Source organism: Ovis canadensis, chromosome X (genome assembly GCF_042477335.2).
Source record: "Ovis canadensis isolate MfBH-ARS-UI-01 breed Bighorn chromosome X, ARS-UI_OviCan_v2, whole genome shotgun sequence".
NCBI lineage: Eukaryota > Metazoa > Chordata > Mammalia > Artiodactyla > Bovidae > Ovis > Ovis canadensis.
The window spans coordinates 84,521,048-84,542,490 of NC_091727.1; the positions used below are offsets into that span (position 1 = coordinate 84,521,048).

A 21,443-nucleotide genomic window follows, 5' to 3' on the forward strand; every position below is an offset into this window, starting at 1 on the left:
AGCAATGGTGGAGGCAGCCCAGGGGACTGCAGCAGAGAAGCTGAATCTGAAGTCCTGGGTTGAGGTCCTGGTTGTGCCATCTACCATCTAAGTGCTTCTCCATGTCCTTTTCCTTTAGGTCTTTACATCCTTGTCCCCAGATGGGCCAATGACCTAGCAGGGCAGCTAGGGGGCTTAGGTGAGCTGCTGCATGGAAGGTGCTCCTTGAGAGGAAGAGACAGTGGCTTCTGCAGCTTGCAAATGTCCATGGGAAAGGTCTTCATGTGTACCACCTAAGACTTCAAAGTGTCACAGGGCATAGGGACATGAGGACTCAGGCACCCTGAACATAAAGGCTAGGAGAGATAGCAGTGCCTCAGATCAAGACTCAGGGAGATGCTAGGGCACATTTCTTCTCCCTAGTAAATTTCCTGCTGCTTAGCACCACCCACCTAGAACAGCTTCTCATAGCATTTCTCACAGTGGATGGTATCACGGTGAATGAAGATCTGATCCAGAAGCTCACCCATTGGTTTACTGCAAATCCCACACTGAAAGAGAAAACAACCTAGAGGTCAACATACAAGTGCAGCAATCTAAATGAGTGGAGTGCGCAGGTACCAAGCTGATGCCACATCCTGGACTTTGAAGCAGACAATTAAAAATGGCATAAACAGAGACAAATTTCAAACAAAAACAAAAGCAACAGTAAAGCAAACACAAAAACTAACAGGCAGAATGATCACACGGTCGTTAGGAGCCCAGGTTTCAGAACTGGGCCTGAGTTTGAGCCCTAAATTGACTGCTCTTTAGCTGGCTGAGCTTGGGTGGGCTACTGAGGCTCTCTTTCCTCATCTATTGGAGAGCTTTAATTGTGATTTTGAAAGTGAAATGAAGGTGATATGAAGGTGCAATGAGAGGGAAGGTGATTTCAGCAGTCCAGCCCCTCTGGCCTGCCTCTCCAGCCAACTTCTAAAGGATGAAATGGCTATCCATCTGCTGCAGCCCCTCCTGTTCTGAGAGGTTAGAGCAGAGGGGCCTGCAGACAGTCTCAAATAGGAGGAGACCAAGAATCCCCATATGTCTGGGGCTCCAGCTATCTCCAGGCACACCCTGGACAAGCCTTCTGCTTCCAGCTGAAAGTAGTGGAGATCAGCTGCTAGGATCCCTAAGTCCCTCTGCTTATTCTCACCCAACACCTCTCTGACGTCTTTCTTCTTCTACCTTTCAGTTCCTGTCTCCTGGCCATTTTTTCACTGTAAATTAATGAGCCCTCTGTCATTTTAGTTACTGTAGGCCAGAGCTTGAACCTCAACTTAGCCAACTAGTGGTGGTGATGCATTTAGAGGATAACCTCTGCAAACAGAAAAAAAAAAAAATCAACAACCCCGGCTTGCAACGTCCCTCATGCTGTGGAGAACAAGGAGCCTAAAAGGCTGTTATGATGCTGTGGACATTAAGTGTCCTCTCTTTATTCCTAAATGTAGCAATACAAATTAGTGTTTTAAAATGTTATACCAATCTAACAGAGGTAAGATAAATCTCCAATAAAGGACAGTGACAGATAAATTTATACAGATGAACCTGAGCAGTGGACTGGCATTTCCTGAGAGGCCGCAGAGTACAGCTCGGACAACATTCACTTTGATTTTTGAGCCAGGATTTTGACCCTCAGTTCTGAGCAGCTCTGTGATCTTGTGAAAGTGATATCCTTTCCACCTCTGTGCTCATGGCCCCCAGGGGTGGGTCTCAGGCACCCTGCCCACATTCTAAGAATTTCCCAAGAATACTAGGTCTCACTGTTTTGCCACAATTCTAAGTTCCCCTGCCCTGTGTGTGACCCAGTTGGGCAAGTTTAAAATTCCTGCCACTGTGGGCCTCCTCCTCCCATGCCTACCAGCCTCCTGCTGGCCTCTTCATTCGTATTCCCTCTGCACACATGATGGATACCTGTTCAGCCACCTGGAAAATACCCCGGGATACATCTTCATCTCTGACTCCAGACCCACCTCCCTCACAAAGCCTTCCCTGGATGCCCACCCACTCCAACTGTACCTTTCCTCTAACACTGGGCTCTGTGGCACCAAATGTGCCAAGAGTTGCTTAAGTAATTCTGCTCTGTGTTTAACAGGGGTGCTCTGTGATTAAGGTATATAAATAAAAGTTGAACAATACTCTCGGATTTTTTATTTAACGTTCTTTCCCTCTGTTAGCCAAGTTCTAATTATATAATATGATATTATTAACTACAGACACTGCCATGTAGATCTCTAGAACTAACCCATCTTGCATACCTGACAGTCTATCCTTTGACCATCACCTCCCCGTTTCACCTCCTCCTCAAGCTCCTAGCAACCACTGTTCTACTCTCTTCTAAGGATTTTGCTATTTTAGATTCCTCATATAAGTGGTACTAAGAAGTGTTTGCCCTTCTCTGTCTGGCTTACTTTGCTCAGCACAATGTCCTACAGTTTTATCCATGTTGCTGCAAATGACAGGATTTCCTTCTGTCTGTAAAGGCTGGATCATATCCCATCTTAATGTATATACCACATTTTCTTTATCCATCAGTCACTGCATATTTAGATTGCTTCCATGTTTTGACTATTGTTGACAATGCTGCAGTGAACAGGCAGTGCAGAGACTGCTTTGAGAGCCTGATTTCAATTCCTTTGTGTATATACATAGAAGTGGGATTGCTGGATCATAGCATAGCCCTATTTCTAATATTATGCTTGACGTGGTGTTAGGATAATGCTGGCTTCATAAAATGAGTTTGGAAGTGTTCTTTCTTCTATTTTTGGAAGAGTTTAAAAGGATTGGTATTATTTTTTCTTTAAATATTTGTTAGAATTGCCTGTGAAGACCTGGCCCTGAGTTTTTCTTTCTTGAGAGGTGCTTGGTTACTGATTTAATCAATTTATTATTGGTCTCTCCAAGCTTTCAATTTCTTCTTGGTTCCATCTTAGTGTGTTTCTAGGAATGCTTCCATTTCTTCCTAGTTATCCAATTTATTGGTATTTAATTGTTGATAACTGTTTCTAATAACTTTTCACTTAAGTCCAGGAATCATGAAAACAGATGGGTCTTTGACAAACCACATGTCACAGTCTCTCTCTGCACCTCTATTCTTGAGTCAACTCTGCATCTGCACAGACAGAGGGGCTTCCAACACCTAGCATTTTGTTCCTTTCCTCCAATGTTCTGGGCCCCTCTCTACCTCAGCCGCTGCTCTGGCCAGACTCTCTGTGGACCAGCAGCTTCAGCATTGTCTGGACTTCTTAGACAAGCCAATTCTCAGGTCCCACCCAGACGTACTCAGTTAGAAACCTTGCTGGGGCCCAGCACTCTGTCTTAAGAAGCCCTTCAGGGGATAGTGAAGTGTGAGTCACATGCTCCAGCGTGAGAACAGCTGCTCTAGACCTCATCACAACCAATAAGTCATTTGCCCCTCTCATGTCCTCCAACTCACTTGGATAGTTTCTGCCATCGCCTCACTGTTATTATTCCCTTGAGCACAGACTAAACCATTCCAACTCACCTGGCATAGCCTCTGCCCCAGTAAATGCTAGTAGTCCCTGTTTCACCTCTGTGGCTGAACCTGGCTGGGTAACAACACACTACATGCTAACTGGTCTCCAAAGTAATGCACGAGTCCTCGCCTCAAGCAGGCTCTGCAGGGCCCATCCACCATCCTTGTCTCTGAGACAATTTTCAAATTCTCCCCTTTCTTCTCAAGTGTCCAACACTCCTCCCCACCCCTCAAAGGTGATCCTGTTTTCTCATTCACTGAGAAAAACAGAGGCAACTACTGAAGAAGTTCCTCATGCTTCCACCCATCAACCTGGGAACCTCTCCATAATGACCCACAGATTCAGCCTTTTCTGTCCCTGTCATGTGTTAACTGGTGCCCATCTTTCTCTCCTCCAGATGTACATCAGGATCACCATCAGCATCCATTTCTCCTGCATCATCAGTGTCTGCTTGCTACTCTTACTACTCCCATTAGCATAAACCCATGCCTGGAACCTCTGCCCCACTGTCCACTTGCACTGCTCTCTTATAAAGCCAACCCATCAGGAGAGTGTTTCAGAGTGACTCTGTCCTTTCCCACATGAGCCCACTCCAGTCAGGCTTCTATCCCCATCACTCCACCAAAACTGTTCCAACTGAGGTCAATGACCACCATGCTGCAAAGTTCAAGGGCAGTCCTCAGGCTTCATCCCATTCAATCTCTCAGCAACCACTGACACTGGAGACCACTGGAGTCTCTGTAGAAACTGTGTCACTTGGGGCATTATATTCTGTGTGACTTCTCATCCTCCTCTGTAGACCCCCTCCTCTTCCCAACCTCTAAATGATAGAAAGACACAAGGGCTCAGCATCAGCCCTCATCCCCACCTACTCACACCCTAGGTGATTTCATCAGCCCTGGCCCTTCCCTGGAACACAAACACACATATCCATATGACCACAGGTGCTCCCCATGTAGCTCTCCCTGAAATTTCACTCATCTATACCTCCCCTTTGCTCCAACCTGCTCCCCTCCAGTATTTCCCTTCTCAGTAAAAGGTACCACTATCCTTTCAGGTAACAGCTGGGCCCCAAACTTTGGAGTATCCTTTGACTCCTCTCATTTTTTCACACCCCACAGACTGCCAGCTCTATTTTCAAACAGTATCCCCAATCCAGCCACCATCTTGACATCTGCCATGCCAACTCCCTAATCAAGTGACTGTTTTGTTTTCTCTAGCTTCAGTTAGACCTTGTGTTTCTACCACCCAAACCCTCTAGTAGGTTCCAGCTTCATTTAGAATGAAATCTAAAGTCTCTCTGTGTCCTCCAACACCTACATGATCCAGTTCTTTGGCATCCTTGTGACTTTATCTCCTACCACTAATCTCTCACTCATGCTATTCAGGCCATGTGAGCTAAAATACTCCGTGCTCCTGCCCCAAGGACTTTGCACTTGTTGGCCCTCTGTTGGGAATAGACTTTCCCCATAAGACTGATTTTGTTTCCCTCACAGTATTAAGCACATAGAATTGCCAACACTCATTAGCTCCTTTAGACTTGAGAGCTCACTCAGCTCCCACTTCTGCAAAGCCCCTGAGATGGAACATGAGCATTCAGAAATCAAGCCTTCTCCACACTCTCTGAACCCAAAAGGAATCCTCAGCTCTGGATGATGTTCTCGGCAACACCATCCCTCTTCCTTACTGCTGCTGCTGCTAAGTCGCTTCAGTCGTGTCTGACTCTGTGCAACCCCAGAGACGGCAGCCCACCAGGCTCCCCCGTCCCTGGGATTCTCCAGGCAAGAACACTGGAGTGGGTTGCCATTTCCTTCTCCAATGCATGAATGTTAAAAGTGAAAGTGAAGTCACTCAGTCATGTCTGACTCTTAGCGACCCCATGGACTGCAGCCTACCAGGCTCCTCCGTCCATGGGATTTTCCAGGCAAGAGTACTGGAGTGGGGTGCCATTGCCTTCTCCGACCCCTCTTCCTTACCTTAAAGCAATAGTCATGGCAGCAGATGCCAAGGTGTTCTAGGGTAATCTTTGGACAGTCTCGGATCTCCCGGTTGCAGTAAGTACAGATCCCTCCACTTGTTCTGGGAAATGAAAAAGAAGAATCCACGGTTAGGCTGGTATACAGGCTACTAATGTGATGCAGTCAGACTCTGTGCTTTGATGCAGGCAGCCTGACACCTTTACCTGTGGTGTGCAACTGGCCATGTATAGCTTTGGGCCACGCTGGACCTCAGCCCATTGTAGACCCTCACACTGTTTCCAGAAACCAGCCACATATCTTCACCCTACTCTATCATACACGTGGACACTGCAATGTGATTCTTATTCCAGGCAGCTTGCTTCTACCTCTCCCCCTGCCAAACATATCTGCATGGTGGGCTATTCCCCTCTAGAATGGGAAGACCCATGTCTTCTCCTACAGGAGACATGTTCTTATATGCCCTATCTGGCTCTCTGTCTTCATGATCCTTCTCTACATGCCTGGGACCACTGGGTCCTGCCTGGAATATCACAGGGACAGCAAGGACTATCACAATGTCAGTGTGGCTGTGGAGCCAGCTGGGACCTCATACTGGAGTCCTAGATACCGACTTGTAGATTGAGTATCTCTCCAATTCCAGGATTTCTGCCTTTGTTCCTGGAGTCACCCCTGCTTTTCCCCCTCAGACAGAACTTGCTGAACGTCCCTGCCTGCCCCGCTGCTGGCCCAGGGCTCATTTTCTTGACATTGTTACTAAAGACTCCTGCCCTCGTCACAGCTCTGTTCCTCCCTTGTATTTTACCACCACCAGTTCCAGCTCACAGTTAGATGGCAGAGCAGTCAGGGCCCTGGGGTTCGTCCTAGCTCTGTCACTGATTCACTGTGTTTGCCTTCTGGTCTTAGCTGGATTCAAAGGCTTTGGTTGCCACAAGTGTGACACCTGGATGAGGGAAGCATGCCCTATGCTGTGGTGTGACACATCACATCTGGAAATGGATCAGAAGTAGCAAAGCAGTAGACAAAAGCAAATGGACTTAATGGCTACATCTCCCTCAGCTGCTTCTCGTCTGTAGACCTGTGTGCTCCCTGGTAACAGCAGACTTACCTCTCAGAGTATGGAGTACCATCATATGGGAGTTTCTCCTCCATGTTGCATGAGTCCTCATTGCTGCCAATGCTGCAGGGAGTGTGATGGGAGAGAGGAGGGAAAAAAATGGGAGGCAGATCACTACTGCAGTCATTAGTGGAAAATGCTTTTCTGATTAACCCTGTGGCCACAAGCTGAGACGTGACTGCCTGACTTGCCATTGTCTGTTATGCTAAATGGTAAGGGAAGCTTTAAACCTGGTGCCACCAAGGCATAATTCTTGCAGAGAAGAGCCTTTGCCTTGGGGGCAAAGAAGACCTGCCATGATGAGGAAGATGACAAGTGTGTGGCTAGGATTCTGGAGGCTGTGCATACCAGAACTGTCACTTTCACTGACCAGGGGGAAAGGACCATGACTTTTCTCTCCACATATATACCTGGGTTATAATGTGACAGTCACCAGAAGCCCACTCACAGCAGAAATCAGACACTAAGAATAGGAACAAAAAAGGAAGGAAACATTCCAACATATCTGTGCTTGAGTTACAGAGTGCAATTCAGGGTGGCTTTTTTTTTTCCTTTTTATGTCTTTATTTTTCAATAATATGACTTCTTACATAAAACTAATGATTGAAAACTATTTCCAAGGAAGGAAAACTAGCTACAAGCTCTAGGACATGCTTTGGTGAAGCTTCCATTCTCATAGGAGCTGTGCGATGACCTCCTGAGGTAAGTAACCTGGCTAAGGTCATGCTTGCAGTAAAAGGAGTGAACTAGAATTTCAGCCCAGCTTTTGATTTCTTTTGAGCACTAAGCTTATTTCTAAACCTCCTGGAATGTAAAGCAAAAGGGGAAAACACACTTAACTACACAATTCTAAGTGTCCAATTAAACAAAGTACTGGTGAGACTGGAAGAAGAAATACCAGATGGACAGTGTTCATAGAGGCAAAGATAGCTCTCTTGAGGGTACTGGAGTAAACAGTATTTCTCATATAGAAACCTCCCAGAAAAGTCTATAGAGACAGAAAATAGTGGTGGCCAAGGGCTGTGGCTGGTGGTGTGTGTGGCGGGCAGGAGGAGGGGGAGAGCTGCTAATGGGTCTGCAGTTCCCTTTTTGGGTGATAAAAATTTCTGGAATTGGATAGCTGTGATGATCTCACAACATTGTGGATGTACCAAAAATGACTGGGCTGTACACTTTAAAGAGTGAATTTTATGATATATGTATTGTATTTCAAAAAAGCTACTGGGGAAAAATCATTCTAAAGAGTTACAAATGAAGAAACTGTGACTCATAAAAGTTGACCATCTTTCCCAAAATGACCTAACAAATGAGGGTTGAGTGTGTACTTGAACTTGATCCATATGCCCATGCTCATCATTCCACAGCAGCAGTGAAAGCTGGCCTGGAATCCCCAGAGGCCGAATCCTGAAATAAAGCCAGGATGTTCCTTTCTGTTACTAAAATCCTAACCACAGAAGTGAGGGGATGTGTCATTTTTTAAAATTCCCAGGAGAACACTGTCTCAGTGTGGGTTAGTTTTTAGCTGAAGTGGCACAGAGGTAGACTTCAATACAGCATCAAGAAGCAAGCAAAGAGAAGATGAGTGAAAAGTTATGCATGTATCTGTGTGAACACACACAGTCAAATGTGTGTTCAAATGAAGCAAATAGGCATGCTGGAAGGAGCTTGGGATCTGAAGAGAGGAGCTCTGAGTTCTGGAAGGATGGAATTAACTAGACAGTTCTTAAGGGCCCCAACAGCTCTATCAAGAGTGATACTCTCAGGATTTCACAAAAAGAAAGTTTGTAGTCTACTGAGAAAGACAGGTAGAAATGGATGAGGCTGGAAGTGGAGCATAGGATGAAGTAATGATAAAAGGGGAGCACAAGACATCAAGTTAGGTAGAACAGCTGGAAAGGTATATCATGTCCATGGGCAATTAAATCATCCATCTATATGATAAATGAAGGTACTTGGGCCATGTACTTAGTGAGGTATTGGGGATGCAGGAATGAGAACAGCATAGGGCCTGGTAGGAGAAGGCCATGATATGAAAGATCTGGGACTTCTTACCTGCCATAGAATGAAGACAGTGGCTTCCTGGAAGATACCTCCCCAGCATTCACATACTCCTTCACAAAGAGAATCCCTTTGCTGTAGAAAAAGCGTAACAGAACAGAAATAGTTATACTGGAAGATTCCAGGGGACTGGGCCTGATCTAAAGTAGGGGTCCAGGGCAGGGAGAACCCCCATTTAGTGGACTTGGGCTGAAATCAAAGCTCATGGGTATAGCTGGCTGTGTGCAGATTTGAGAGTGCTAGAAAGAGGCTCCCTACAGCCAGTGGTGGTACACTACTCTCCTGAGACTTCAGTCCAGTGGATTTTCTATCCTCCTTTCTCATCACATTTTGTTTCTGTTTTGTCTGGGACTGAGGTTGCTTATAAGCCTCAATCCTAGATTTTCAAATCTCTACCTGCAATCTAATCTCTCTCTTCTCTCCCTTCTCACTCATGGAGTTCCGGAGGTCAAGAAGTTGCCTTACCCTGGGCAAGCCACTGGCATCATTGGAAACAAGGTCTACTTCATGATAGACTCATAATGACCCCAAATTTGGCCTCGTTTCCATGCTCTGCACTCCAGCCTGCTGGCTTGATGGCAGTAGAGGCTCCTCTGATCTCTCCTACACACACACACACACACACACACACACACACACACACACACACACACACACCTACCTCACTCAACCTCCTTGCAATGACTCTCTTCCTGAACTCTAACATGGCATGGGGGCCAGGAGCAGAGGTGAGGCAGTAGGTATGTGCCTCTTCTCACAACAGATAATGTGTGAGAGATAGACGACATAGGCCCTGGCCTCAGAGGTATTTCTTTGGCCTTTTCAATCATGTTCCCCAAGAGACACTAGCAAGGTCCAAAGGATAGCAGAGCCCTCGAAAGTGACACATCAGCTTCTCACTGGGAGATTCCATTCAGGCCTCCACACAGGAGTTTATACTAGGGGAACCTGGGCTACACTCTGTGGCCCCTTGACCAGCAGGCTGCTGGGAATTTCAGGAGGCACTAGAACTAATGTCAAGGAAGTAGCATGAGACAAAAGCTGAGTCCTTTAGCTCCAGGGAATAGCCCAGAGAACATCTCCCAGATGGTCTCTTCTTACCTGGTTGAGTTGGGCTCCAGTTCACTTGGGGAGGCTGGCATGTGAAAAGGATGCTGCTCAGGAGGGGCAGGGCTGGGAACAGAGACCGTACAGCTCGAGGAGTTTCTCATCCTGAAAGAAGTGAAAGTGAAGTGAAGTGAAGTGAAGTTTCTCAGTCATGTCTGACTCTTTGCGACCCCGTGGACTGTAGCCTACTGCCAGGGTCCAGCCTCAGTAGAGTCCAGGGATACCCTCAGGATGAATGGCACCGGTGAACAAAAGAATGACACAGGGAGACCAAGCTTCGGTGAGTGAGGCCTGTAACTTTATTTTCAAAAGGAGCTTTTATATCCTGACTTGTACATAGAGGAAAGTGAAAGATGCAAAGTCATGCAGAGTCAGCTCAAACATTCCAGCAGTTTTGCCGTTATCAAAACCAGGATATTTTTCTGCATACCTTTCCCATAAACAAGGGTCTTATGTTGTGTACATTATCTTCTGGCCTTGGAGGCCTGTTGATATTTTATGACCCTTTTTTAATAAAGGTTGATCAACCAGAAAACTTGTTTTCCCTTGAAGTGTTTTTCCTTTATAGCTCTATTCTGTGTCAGCCTCAGAAAGTACTAAACAGAGTTACATTCTCATGGAGCAAAGGTGCAGTGGGTTACAACAAAAAAAGAACTTATTAGCTCAAAGGTCTGATGTGGTTAATACCAAGGCTACTACTTGTTTTTCTTGCATTCCAACTATATTAACTAATGCACTCCCAGGCACACAATGGATAAGGGATATGGGAACTTGGCAGCAAGCATTGGCTCAACAATGAAACCCATCACCAGCATTATTTTAATAAAACATTTTCACCCCTCGAAGGGCTCTATATTTTTAGAATGCTTCGGCTTCCTGTGTCATGGTTTGTGAACAATCATATGCGTAGTTGCGAGAATCTGGATAAACCTGCCAAGCAAGCTAGACTGCTAACAGGGGGGTTTGAATTGAAATGTTCCTTTCATGCCCAGGAGATTTATCAGCTAGAGCCCTAAGTTGATTTTCTCCAGAGAAAGGTGGTCGGGGATAGCCCCCTGTTAATGTCAGAAGAGTTGGTGAAAGGCATAATATAGTAAACAGTAGACAGACAGATTTCGGTTTGGGGTAGATGCTTGAGCAGGTCCAGGAAGTCCCTCGAGTCCTGATCCGCCTTGCCTGTCAGGTCTCCTCCGCATGACCTTGTCATGGGTGGGACCTCCCGTGCTGGCTCCCAGCAGCCTACCATACTCCTCTGTCCATGGGATTTTCCAGGCAAGAGTACTGGAGTGGGTTGCCATTTCCTTCTCCAGAGGATCTTCCCGACCCAGGGATCAAACCCAGGTCTCCCATATTGTAAGCAAGACACTTTACTGTCTGAGCCACCAGGGAAGTCCTTGAAAGAAGTGGAGGGAGGGGTAAGCACATCAACATTGAGAACTGATGTGTTGCAGAGTCACACAGGGTTATCAGGGGTTAACGCCCAAACTGCCATGTCAAGGAGTTTAAAAGAATGCCAATGTTTTTTAAACAAACCTTGAAGATCACTGAGCTTCTGTTCTTTGAGGCTCCTGAAATCAATGGGTAGAAGCACTCATTTTATAAGTCAGAGGCAAGACCCCAGCCTTCCAGCGTGTGCCCATAACTACTCCTACAGCCAAGGGCCTTGGCCTGTGACTCACTTGGTTATAGCATAGCTATAGGGCTTGCACAGACTTGACAAACAGCCCCTTCCTGGAATGAGCTCCCTGCCCCCTTCCTCCAGTGAAGTCTCTGGAGAATACAAAGCTGAGGAAGAGAGGGGCAAATCAACTTAGGCATCACCAAGGAAGAGATGTGGATGGACCTTATTCTGGAAGTCACCTGCCATAAGAAGAGGAAGAAAACTTACAGGCATAATGGTTTTTCTGAATCTCAACCCCTTGGTGTAACACACAACCCTTGGCCTGGAATTGGACCTCCTAGCCAGCTCACAAGGTGTTTTTCTGGCCAGGCCATTACTTGCTTTTATTCTGCCTGTTCCTGGATTAGCAGTCTCATACCAAAAGCTGATGTAGCTGCCTGCCTATTACAGTTCAGGGAATTCTTTTAGGTTCCATCCCTGAGCTTTCCCCATTTGTGCCATCACCTCATGTCAACTCCCTGTCTAACACTTTCAGCCCAGCTTTATGGGAACACACTGCCCTGGGTTAATTCTGGCTTCTCTCCAACATGGTGCCACTCAGATCATGTCCTGAGTTTGTGGCTTCATCCACCTGCCCTAGCCTCTGGGCTACCACCCCTTTGCCAGAGAATCCAGTGCACAGGACTTCAACTAGTTTAAGAGTGGGGATTGTAGGAAACAATCATAATCTAGCACCTGCCCAGATCCCAAGCCCCATCTTTAGGGAATATGTCACATGCACCTGACCTCTCTGGTACATTTGCATACAACACCACCTTCTCCTCTGGGAAGCCCTTCCAGGGTACCTGACTTCTCACCCCACTCTGGATGAGGTTCCCTGCCTCAATGTGCCCAGTCACCCTGGGCTACTCCTATATCACTCTAGGATATAGGAATGCACCATGGAGACTGGAGGAGGTGGACTGGCTGGGAGGGGAAGCCCCGTGGGAACCTGGAAAGACAGGTGGGAGGATAAAGTACAAAACCAGACAGTGGAAAGAAGACTGAGTACAAGAGGAAGGAAACAGCATCCATTTCTGACTGAGCAGCTAGCAAGTGTCTGGCATCCACTTATCCACACCCAACACAATAGTTCAGGTGACAAAAGAGCTGAAGCAGCAAGGAGACCTGAAGGATATGATGAGCCAGTTTATCAAAAATGGAGAGGCTGCAGATATGACATGGTGATTAGCAACACAGGCCTTGGGCTGACTGTGTTTTAATCCCTATTAGGCCACTGCCTGGTTGGACGACTACTGGCCAGCTGTTCAACCTACTTCTGCCTCAGTTTCTTATCTATAGAACAAATAATAATAGCACTTTTCCCATATGGTTGGTGTGAGAATTAAGTGAGTACACATAAAGCATCAGAAGGATGCCTGCACATTCTCAGCTCGAAGCAAATGCTAATGCCTATTACTGTGGTGTTACTGCTGTAGTAGTTGGTCATTGGTTCACTGTGTGCTTCATGAGGGTGGGGATAGAGGGCTGGCCATTTTGTTTGCTACCTACAGTTGGCTCACATGGAATATTTAGGCTCTTCTATCCATGGAATACCCCAGGCAAGAGTACTGGAGTGGGTTGTCATTCCCTTCCCCAGGGGATCTTCCCAACCCAGGGATTGCACCTAAGTTGCCTATACTGCAGGCAGATTTTTTACCATCTGAGCTACCACGGAAGTTCATTTGTATATTATTTCCCAAACTTGTGGCCACTCTGGGGAAAGATCGCTGGGGAGCTAAGGAACATGGATATGCTGCCATGCAAGGCCATCCTGGTGGCTGTGGCAGTGGAAGAATTTATTCACATTGTAGCACACTGTCCTCAGGAATCTTCCACCCCCATGAATGGCAAAGGCACTCTGTATCCCTCTGCCAACCCAGATCTTCATGCTACAAATGGCTGTCAGGCTTGGTGTAACAGATTTGATGCTGTGGCTTCATACTCAAGCCCACAGAGACCTACCCCTGGTATGCTCATTGCTGATCAGCTTCACAAGGACTCCTAGCCAATCACACCTGCAGAAGGTAACGGGCATGACTAGTGTTAGGATTTGCTTTGGAGTGTGGCCCCTGACAAAACTCCAGTGCAGGCAGGTTAGCAGGGCCTGGCACAGAGTAGCCCTTACCTGTTGGTCGGGCTGTCCACTTCCAGGCACTGCTCAGGATTTCTGGGGCTGCTCTGCTCTGAGGTGCTGGGGTCTGTGCACTGCTGGGTGGGTACAGCTGCGTCTCCTTGATCATCTTGCAGGACTCCAGGGCTCCCCTGCCATGCCTCTCCCACCTTGGTGACCACATTCTTCTCAAAAACAACCAAGGTGCTGAGGAAGAATGAGTCCTTGGTCATCCACTGCACACCCATATCCCCTCCTGTGACCATAGTAGGCTCCTCTCCCAGGAGGTGGGGTTAGGGGCACAGAAGAGCATGGCATCGCCCCCACCTCAGGGAGCATTCATGTCCTCCTCAGGAGGACCCCAGCACCACTGCTCCCCTCCCATCACAAACAAAGTCCCCAAGAACACCTGATGACTTCCGTTCAGTTCAGTCGCTCATTTGTGTCTGACTCTTTGTGACCCCATGAACTGCAACACACCAGGCTTCCCTGTCCATCACCAACTCCTGGAGCTTACTCAAACTCATGTCCATGAAGTCAGTGATGCCATTCAACCATCTCATCCTCTGTCATCCCCTTCTCCTCCTGCCTTCAATCTTTCCCAGCATCAGGGTCTTTTCCAATCAGTCAGTTTATCTCATCAGGTGGCCAAAGTATTGGAGTTTCAGCTTCAGCATCAGTCCTTCCAATGAACATTCAGGGCTGATTTCCCTTAGGATGGACTGGTTTGATCTCCTTGCAGTCCAAGGGACTCTCAAGCGTCTTCTCCAGTTCCACAGTTCAAAGCATCAACTCTTCAGTGCTCAACTTTCTACATAGTCCAACTCTCATATCCATACATGACTACTGGAAATGACTACGGATGACCTCAGTGATGTTTTAAAAGACAAAGACCTCTCTTAGCTGGAAACAGTGGCATTTCTGTCCCCTTCATCCTGTTACCATCGCTCCTTTCTCCAAATTTCCCCAGTCCCAGTTCACCTGTCCTGCTTAAATAGTCCCAAGCCATCCTGTCTTCTCCCCAGGCTGAGGTGCTCAAAATGCCTGTGCACAAAAATCCAGCAGGGCACCAGTTCTCTGGCAAGAGGCTTCTCCCCTCAGCTGCTTTGGCTGGCTGTGTGTGTTAGTAGTTCAGTCATATTTGACTCTTTGTGACCCCATGAACTGTAGCCCACTGGGCTTCTCTGTCTATGGAATTCTCCAGGCAAGAATACTGGAGTGGATTGTCATTCCTTTCTCCAGAGGATCTTCCTGACTCATGGATGGAACTCTGTTCTCCTGCATCACAGGCAGATTCTTTACTGTTTGAGCTAAAGGGATGTCCTGCTTTGGCTGGCTGGGGCGGGGTGGGGGGCGGGGGCGGGCGGGGTGGTTAGGAGGGCAAAGGAGTGGGAAGAGAATCATCAGGGCTCTCTACATTCTCAAACAGACTGATAACCCAGCAATGTGTGGGGAAGGGCCATGAAAATCAAAAGGCTTCTGAGCATGCCCAACAGGTGAGGCTCAACCCACTGGTGATCCTTGCTTGTCATCTGCTGGCTAACATGGGAAAAGCCCAGAATAAGCCCTGCCAAAGCTGAGCACGCCCAGGACAGCCATTTTCTTTATTGATAGTCGTATTTCACGACGGACATCACGGTCAGAGCTCTCAGATGCAAAAAATGGCTGCTGCTGAAGGGGCACACCTGCCAAACTCCACTGAGCATGAGCTCGAGGCACATACAAAGGCTCAAGCACAGACGTACCATTGTTGCACGTTTGTTGATCGCAGTTAGGATCTCCTTGTCTTTTTTTTATTGCCAAGCACTCATAGTTATTTTTAACGAAGTAATAGCATTTTTATTTTCCCCCTACACGTGAAAATTATGGGGAGAGGGTCTGCTTGCAGGTCACAAATTGCTCTCAGGATGTAACTTCGACTGCCCTTCCCATCCCTAGTCTGACCAAGTAGCTGCCACTACACTTCCCATCACTAAGTCTGCAGATAGAAGTGGGATAAAAGCAGAAGCATGGGCTAATAACTTAGACGCCCGTTAAAGGCAAACAAAAAGGTCTTTCTTAACTTCAAACGTCCCACCCCACTCCGACTCCATGGCTTCTCTCCCCTCTGCAACAGCCAAGCTTCTTGAAAGAGCTGGGTGCACTAGCTCTTCTCGTCTCTTCATTCCCATCTCCGTGTCAACTCTCCACAGAAGCTACTATTGCTTCCCAATATCCCAAAGTAACTGTGATTAAGGACTTCTCTTCCCCTAAGTGTCTAGGACAAATATATTGCCTTCTAGGTCCTCCCTTCAATGGCGGGGAGCTCTCCGTGGTCACAAAGCTTAAAAACAATATGCTGGAAAACCTAATTGGAAATGTTCTAGATATTTTGTCCAGGTAGATAAGTTTTAAGGTACCCCAACTGACTAGTTTCTCCTTGGTCCCTCACCCAAAATTTAGTCTACAGTCTCCATAAGATTATATATTAGGGCAAGAAAATTTAAAGCCTCCTGTACAAATATTAGCAGGAAGCTTTAGCCTTCATGTTGAGCAGGTGACCTCAACTTGTCCCATCTGCCAGAAACAGAATTCTGATAAAAATATAAAATGTGGCAAAAAGGAGAACCAGCTCTTATACAAACCAATGAGTCTTTAATTTCTGTTTATACCTGACACATGGTTGAAATTTTAGAATTAAAGCCATAAGATTTCCATTTGAGTCTATCTGAACATTATGTACACGTGTATGTTATATATGTGTAATATCTCTTTACTTTTGAATAGAATTACCAAGTAAACTTACAAGATCACTTATCCTTTATTCCAGTTGACTTAGGGATAAATACTTATATAAACTAAATATTTCTAAAACTCATTAAGTATTTTCTAGTACTTTGAATGTACAGAAGAAAAAGTATTCTTTTATAAGAATTTTTTTATAAACTAACATTATTTTTTTTTAATTCAAATTCAAAGAATTTAGGTAAATCCTTGGCAAACAAAGCTAGTCTAATATTGTTAATTTAATAAAAACAGCTGTCTTGTGAGTTGTATATTTGTATTTTATACTGTACAATGTACAATATATTTTATATTATATAAATTACATGAGAAGCATCAATCCAATAATAAAAAATAACAATAATACTAATGCAGAGCATTTCCTAAATTTAATGGGTAAAATGTTAATTACATAAATATTTCAGAAATCATATAAAATTCTTAGAGATTTGTCAGTGTTCTCACTGTCCATGATATGCTTTTATTTCTCAGAGTCTCAGTGCTGCCCTGAATTGCCTGATGTTAGAAAACAACAGCACAATGTTACCAGTCATAATTTCAATTATTTTTAAAATGTTAATTTGGTTGCAATTTTATTTTTTAAAATTTAAATTCTGGTATTCTAAGCCAGTGGGTTTCTACTGGAAATTTTTATCACTTACCTATGGAATTTTGTTAATATACATATGTTCAAGACCTTTTCCTTCAGTGGCAATTTGATTTCACTCATCTCCGAAATCTCATGATTTTAAATATGTTCTTACTACCATGTCTGTTCCTTCACTGGCTTGAAGCTTTCCCTTTTAAAAGGGCCATTGCAACTACTGCTGCTAAACTTTTGTTGGAACAAGTATTCCCTCGTGAGGAATTCTGATTCTTTCAAGTAACTGAGGAATAAATTTCACCAGTTAAGTCATCCAAGGAATCCTAGGTCTTCCTTTATACCTCAAATTACATTGTCTTTGTTATACTCAGGCATCGGGAATGACAGAACTATAAAATTATTCAGTTCAGTTCAGTCGCTCATTACTGTCCAACTCTTTGTGACCCCATGGATTACAGCACACCAGGCTTCCCTGTCTATCACCAATCCCCAGAGCTTGCTCAAACTCATGTCCATCGAGTCAGTGATGCCATCCAACCATCTCATCCTCTGCCATCCACTTCTCCTCCTGCCTTCAATCCTTCCCAGCATTGGGGTCTTTTCCAATGAGTCAGTCCGTCTCATCAGGTGGCCCAAGTATTGGACCCTCAATTCAGCATCAGTACTTCTAATGAATATTCAGGACTGATTTCCTTTAAGATGGACTGGGTTGATCTCCTTACAGTCCAAGGGACTCTCAAAAGTCTTCTCCAACACCACAGTTCAGAAGCATCAATGCTTCAACGCTCAGTTTTCCTTACAGTCCAACTCTCACATCCACAGATAACTACTGGAAAAATAATAGCTTTGACTAGATAGACCTTTGCCAGCAAAGTAATATCTCTGCTTTTCAATATGCTGTCTAGGTTGGTCATAGATTTCTTCCAAGGAGCAAGCATCTTTTAATTTCATAGCTGCAGTCACCATCTGCAGGGATTTGGAGCCCCCCAAAATAAAGTCGCTCACTGTTTCCATCGTTTCCTCATCTATTTGCTATGAAGTGATAGGACTGGATGCCATGATCGTAGTTTTTTGAATGTTAAGTTTTAAGCCAGCTTCTTCACTCTCCTCTTTCACTTTCATCAAGGGGCTCTTTAGTTCCTCTTCCCTTTTTGCCATAAGGGTGGGGTCATCTGCATATCTGAAGTTATTGGTATTTCTTTTGGCAGTCTTGTTTCCAGATAGTGCTTCATCCAGTCTGGCACTTCGCATGATGTACTCTGCATATATGTTAAATAAGCAGAGTGACAATATACGGCCTTGATGTACTCCTTTGCCAATTTGGAATCATTCTGTTGTTCCATGTCCAGTTCTAACTGTTGCTTCCTGATCTGCATACAGATTTCTTAGGAGGCAGGTAAGGTGGTCTGGTATGCCCATATCTTTCAGAATTTTCCACAATTTGTTGCAATCCACACAATCAAAGGCTTTGGTGTAGTCAAAGCAGAAGTAGATATTTTTCTGGAACTCTCTTGCTTGTTCTATGATCCAACAGATGTTGGCAATTTGATCTCTGGTTCCTCTGCCTTTTCTAAATCCAGCTTGAACATCTGGAAGTTCATAGTTCACATACTATCAAAGCCCGGCTTGGAGAATTTTGAGCATTACTTCGCTAGTGTGTGAGATGTGTGCAACTGTGCAGTAGGTTGAACATTCTTTGGCATTGCCTTTCTTTGGGATTAGAATGAAAATTGACATTTTCCAGTCCTGTGGCCACTGCTGAGTTTTCCAAATTTGCTGGCATATTGACTGCAGCACTTTCACAGCATCATCTTTCAGGATTTGAAATAGCTCAGCTGAAATCCCATCACCTCCACTAGCTTTGTTCGTAGTGATGCTTCCTAAGGCCCACTTGACTTCGCATTCCAGAGTTTCTGGCTGTAAGTGAATGATCACACCATCATGGTTATCTGGGTCATGAAGATTTTTTTTGTATAGTTTTTCTGTGTATTCTTGCCACCTCTTTTTAATATCTTCTACATCTGTTAGTTCCATACTATTTCAGTCCTTTATTGTGTCCATCTTTGCATGAAATGTTCCCTTGGTATCTCTAATTTTCTTGAAGAGATCTCTAGTCTTTCCCATTCTATTGTTTTCCTCTATTTCTTTGCATTTCTTCCTCAAACTGAGGAAGGTTTCCTTATCTCTCCTTGCTATTCTTTGGAACTCTGCATTTAGATGCCTATATCTTTCCTTTTCTCCTTTGCTTTTAGCTTCTCTTCTTTTCTCAGCTATTTGTAAGGCCTCCTCAGACAACCATTTTGCCTTTTTGCATTTCTTTTTCTGGGGTCTTGATTACTGCCTCCTGTACAGTGTCACAAACCTCCATCCATAGTTCTTCAGGCACTCTATCAGATCTAATCCCTTGAATCTATTTGTTACTTCCACTGTACAATCATAAGGAATTTGATTTAGGTCACACCTGAATAGTCTAGTGGCTTTCCCTATTTTCTTCAATTTATGTCTGAATTTGGCAAAAAAGAGTTCATGATCTGAGCCATAGTCAGCTCCCAGTCTTGTTTTTGCTGACGGTATAGAGCTTCTCCATCTTTGGTTGCAAAGAATATAATCAATCTGATTTTGGTGTTGACCATCTGGTGATGTCCATGTGTAGAGCTTCTCTTGTGTTGTTGGAAGAGGGTGTTTGCTATGACCAGTGCGTTCTCTTAACAAAACTCTAATTAGCCTTTGCCCTGTTTCATTTTGTACTCCAAGGCCAAATTTACCTGTTACTTCAGGTATCTCTTGCCTTCCTACTTTTGCATTCCAGCCTTCTATGATGAAAAGGACATATTTTGCGAGTGTTAGTTCTATAAGGTCTTGTAGGTCTTCATAGAACTGTTCAACTTCAGCTTCTTCAGCATTACTGGTTGGGGCATAGACTTGGATTACTGTGATATTGAATGGTTTCCCTTGGAAACAAACAGAGATCATTCTGCCATTTTTGAGACTGCACCCAAGTACTGCATTTCGGACTCTTTTGTTGACTTTGATGGCTACTCCATTTCTTCTAAGGGATTCTTGCCCACAGTAGTAGGTATAATGATCATCTGAATTAAATTCACCCATTTCAGTCCATTTTAGTTTGCTGATTCCTAAAATGTCAGTGTTCACTCTTGCCATCTCCTGTTTGACCACTTGTAATTTACCTTGATTCATGGACCTAACATTCCAGTTTCCTATGCAATGCTGCTTTTCACAGCATTGGACTTTACTTCCATCACCAACCACATCCACTACTGAGCATTGTTTTCGTTTTGGCTCTATCTCTTCATTCTTTCTGGAGTTATGTCTGCGTTCTTCTCCAGTCACATATTGGGCACCTACAGACCTGGGGAGTTCATCTTTCAATGTCCTATCTTTTTGCCTTTTCATACTGTTCATGGTATTCTCAAGGCAAGAATACTGAAGTGGTTTGCTATTCCCTTCTCCAATGGACCACATTTTGTCAGAACTCTCCACCATGACCCGTCCATCTTGGGTAGCCCTATATGGCATGGCTCATAGTTTCATTGAGTTAGACAACACTGTGGTCCATGTGATTAGTTTGATTCATTTTCTGTGGTTGAGGTTTTCATTCTCTCTGCCCTCTGATGGAAAAGGATAAGAGGCTTATGGAAGCTTCCTGTTGGGAGAGACTGACTGTGGGGGAAACTGGGTCTTGTTACAATGGATGGGGCCATGCTCAGTAAATTTTCAATCCAATTTTCTGTTCATGGTGTGATTGTGTTTCCTCCCTGTTGTTTGACCTGAGACCTAACTATGGCGGAGGTAATGAAGATAATAAAAATTATAAAATATAAAAATTAAAGCTTGCTAAACTGATGGAAAAACAATCTCCCACAGCCTGAGATTTTAGCCTTGGCAGTGACTGTCCTCTGGTCCTCTTCTGCTGGGCCATACCAACTGTCCTTATGTGAAATTATATGCAACCCACATATAAGAATTCTCTATTCTGTCTCAGCTCTCAACTACTCTAACTTGGCCAATTCAGACATTCTAAGATGCTGATTGGATTTTTTTCTATCCTCCATCCAACTCTCCCTCACAATTCTGCTGTTATTGTTGCCTGTGTCCTTGCAGTTCTCACTCTGCCCTCTTCTGTGCTTCTTGGAATCCCAGGCTGGTCGAGCCTCATCCACTAGAAGGGTGCATAAACTACCTTTCCTTCTGACATATATCCAGGCTGGAGCTGAGGAATTAATTGTTACTTGAGACTATGAGGAGTAAGCAGCCCTTAATTCCCTGGTCCACACACTCCAAATGCCACATTTTCTGATAAACCTAGTCTGTTGAGATACCATGCCAGTGATTAGACCCAAAGACTGGAAATGGAGAATCATTTGGGTTTGTCAAGAGGGCTTGTCCACAGCCACACCTGGAAGCCAGACCTTGCCTCAGGTGCCCTTCTCTGTTGGCCCATTTGAGACTGCTGCCTTGGTTTGGTATGTCTGTAAAGTGGGCATTTGTTCAGATAGCTCCAGGAAGTGCAGC

The 21,443-nt window shown here is 45.0% G+C and overlaps 1 protein-coding gene across 18 annotated transcripts in view; it reads right to left on the bottom strand.

Moving 5' to 3' along the window:
• The window catches only part of ZNF185 (zinc finger protein 185 with LIM domain), a 66,780-nt gene that overhangs the window by 3,046 nt on the left and 42,291 nt on the right, over positions 1-21,443 (bottom strand). For all 18 annotated transcript variants that reach the window (XM_070290561.1, XM_070290552.1, XM_070290551.1 and 15 more), the window contains 6 exons: positions 13,559-13,750; positions 9,765-9,875; positions 8,658-8,738; positions 6,597-6,668; positions 5,489-5,591; positions 432-530 (listed from right to left, as the gene is read on the bottom strand). In XM_070290561.1, the coding sequence (XP_070146662.1) occupies positions 432-530; positions 5,489-5,591; positions 6,597-6,668; positions 8,658-8,738; positions 9,765-9,875; positions 13,559-13,750 (658 nt within the window). The remainder of the gene's footprint in view (positions 1-431; positions 531-5,488; positions 5,592-6,596; positions 6,669-8,657; positions 8,739-9,764; positions 9,876-13,558; positions 13,751-21,443) is intronic.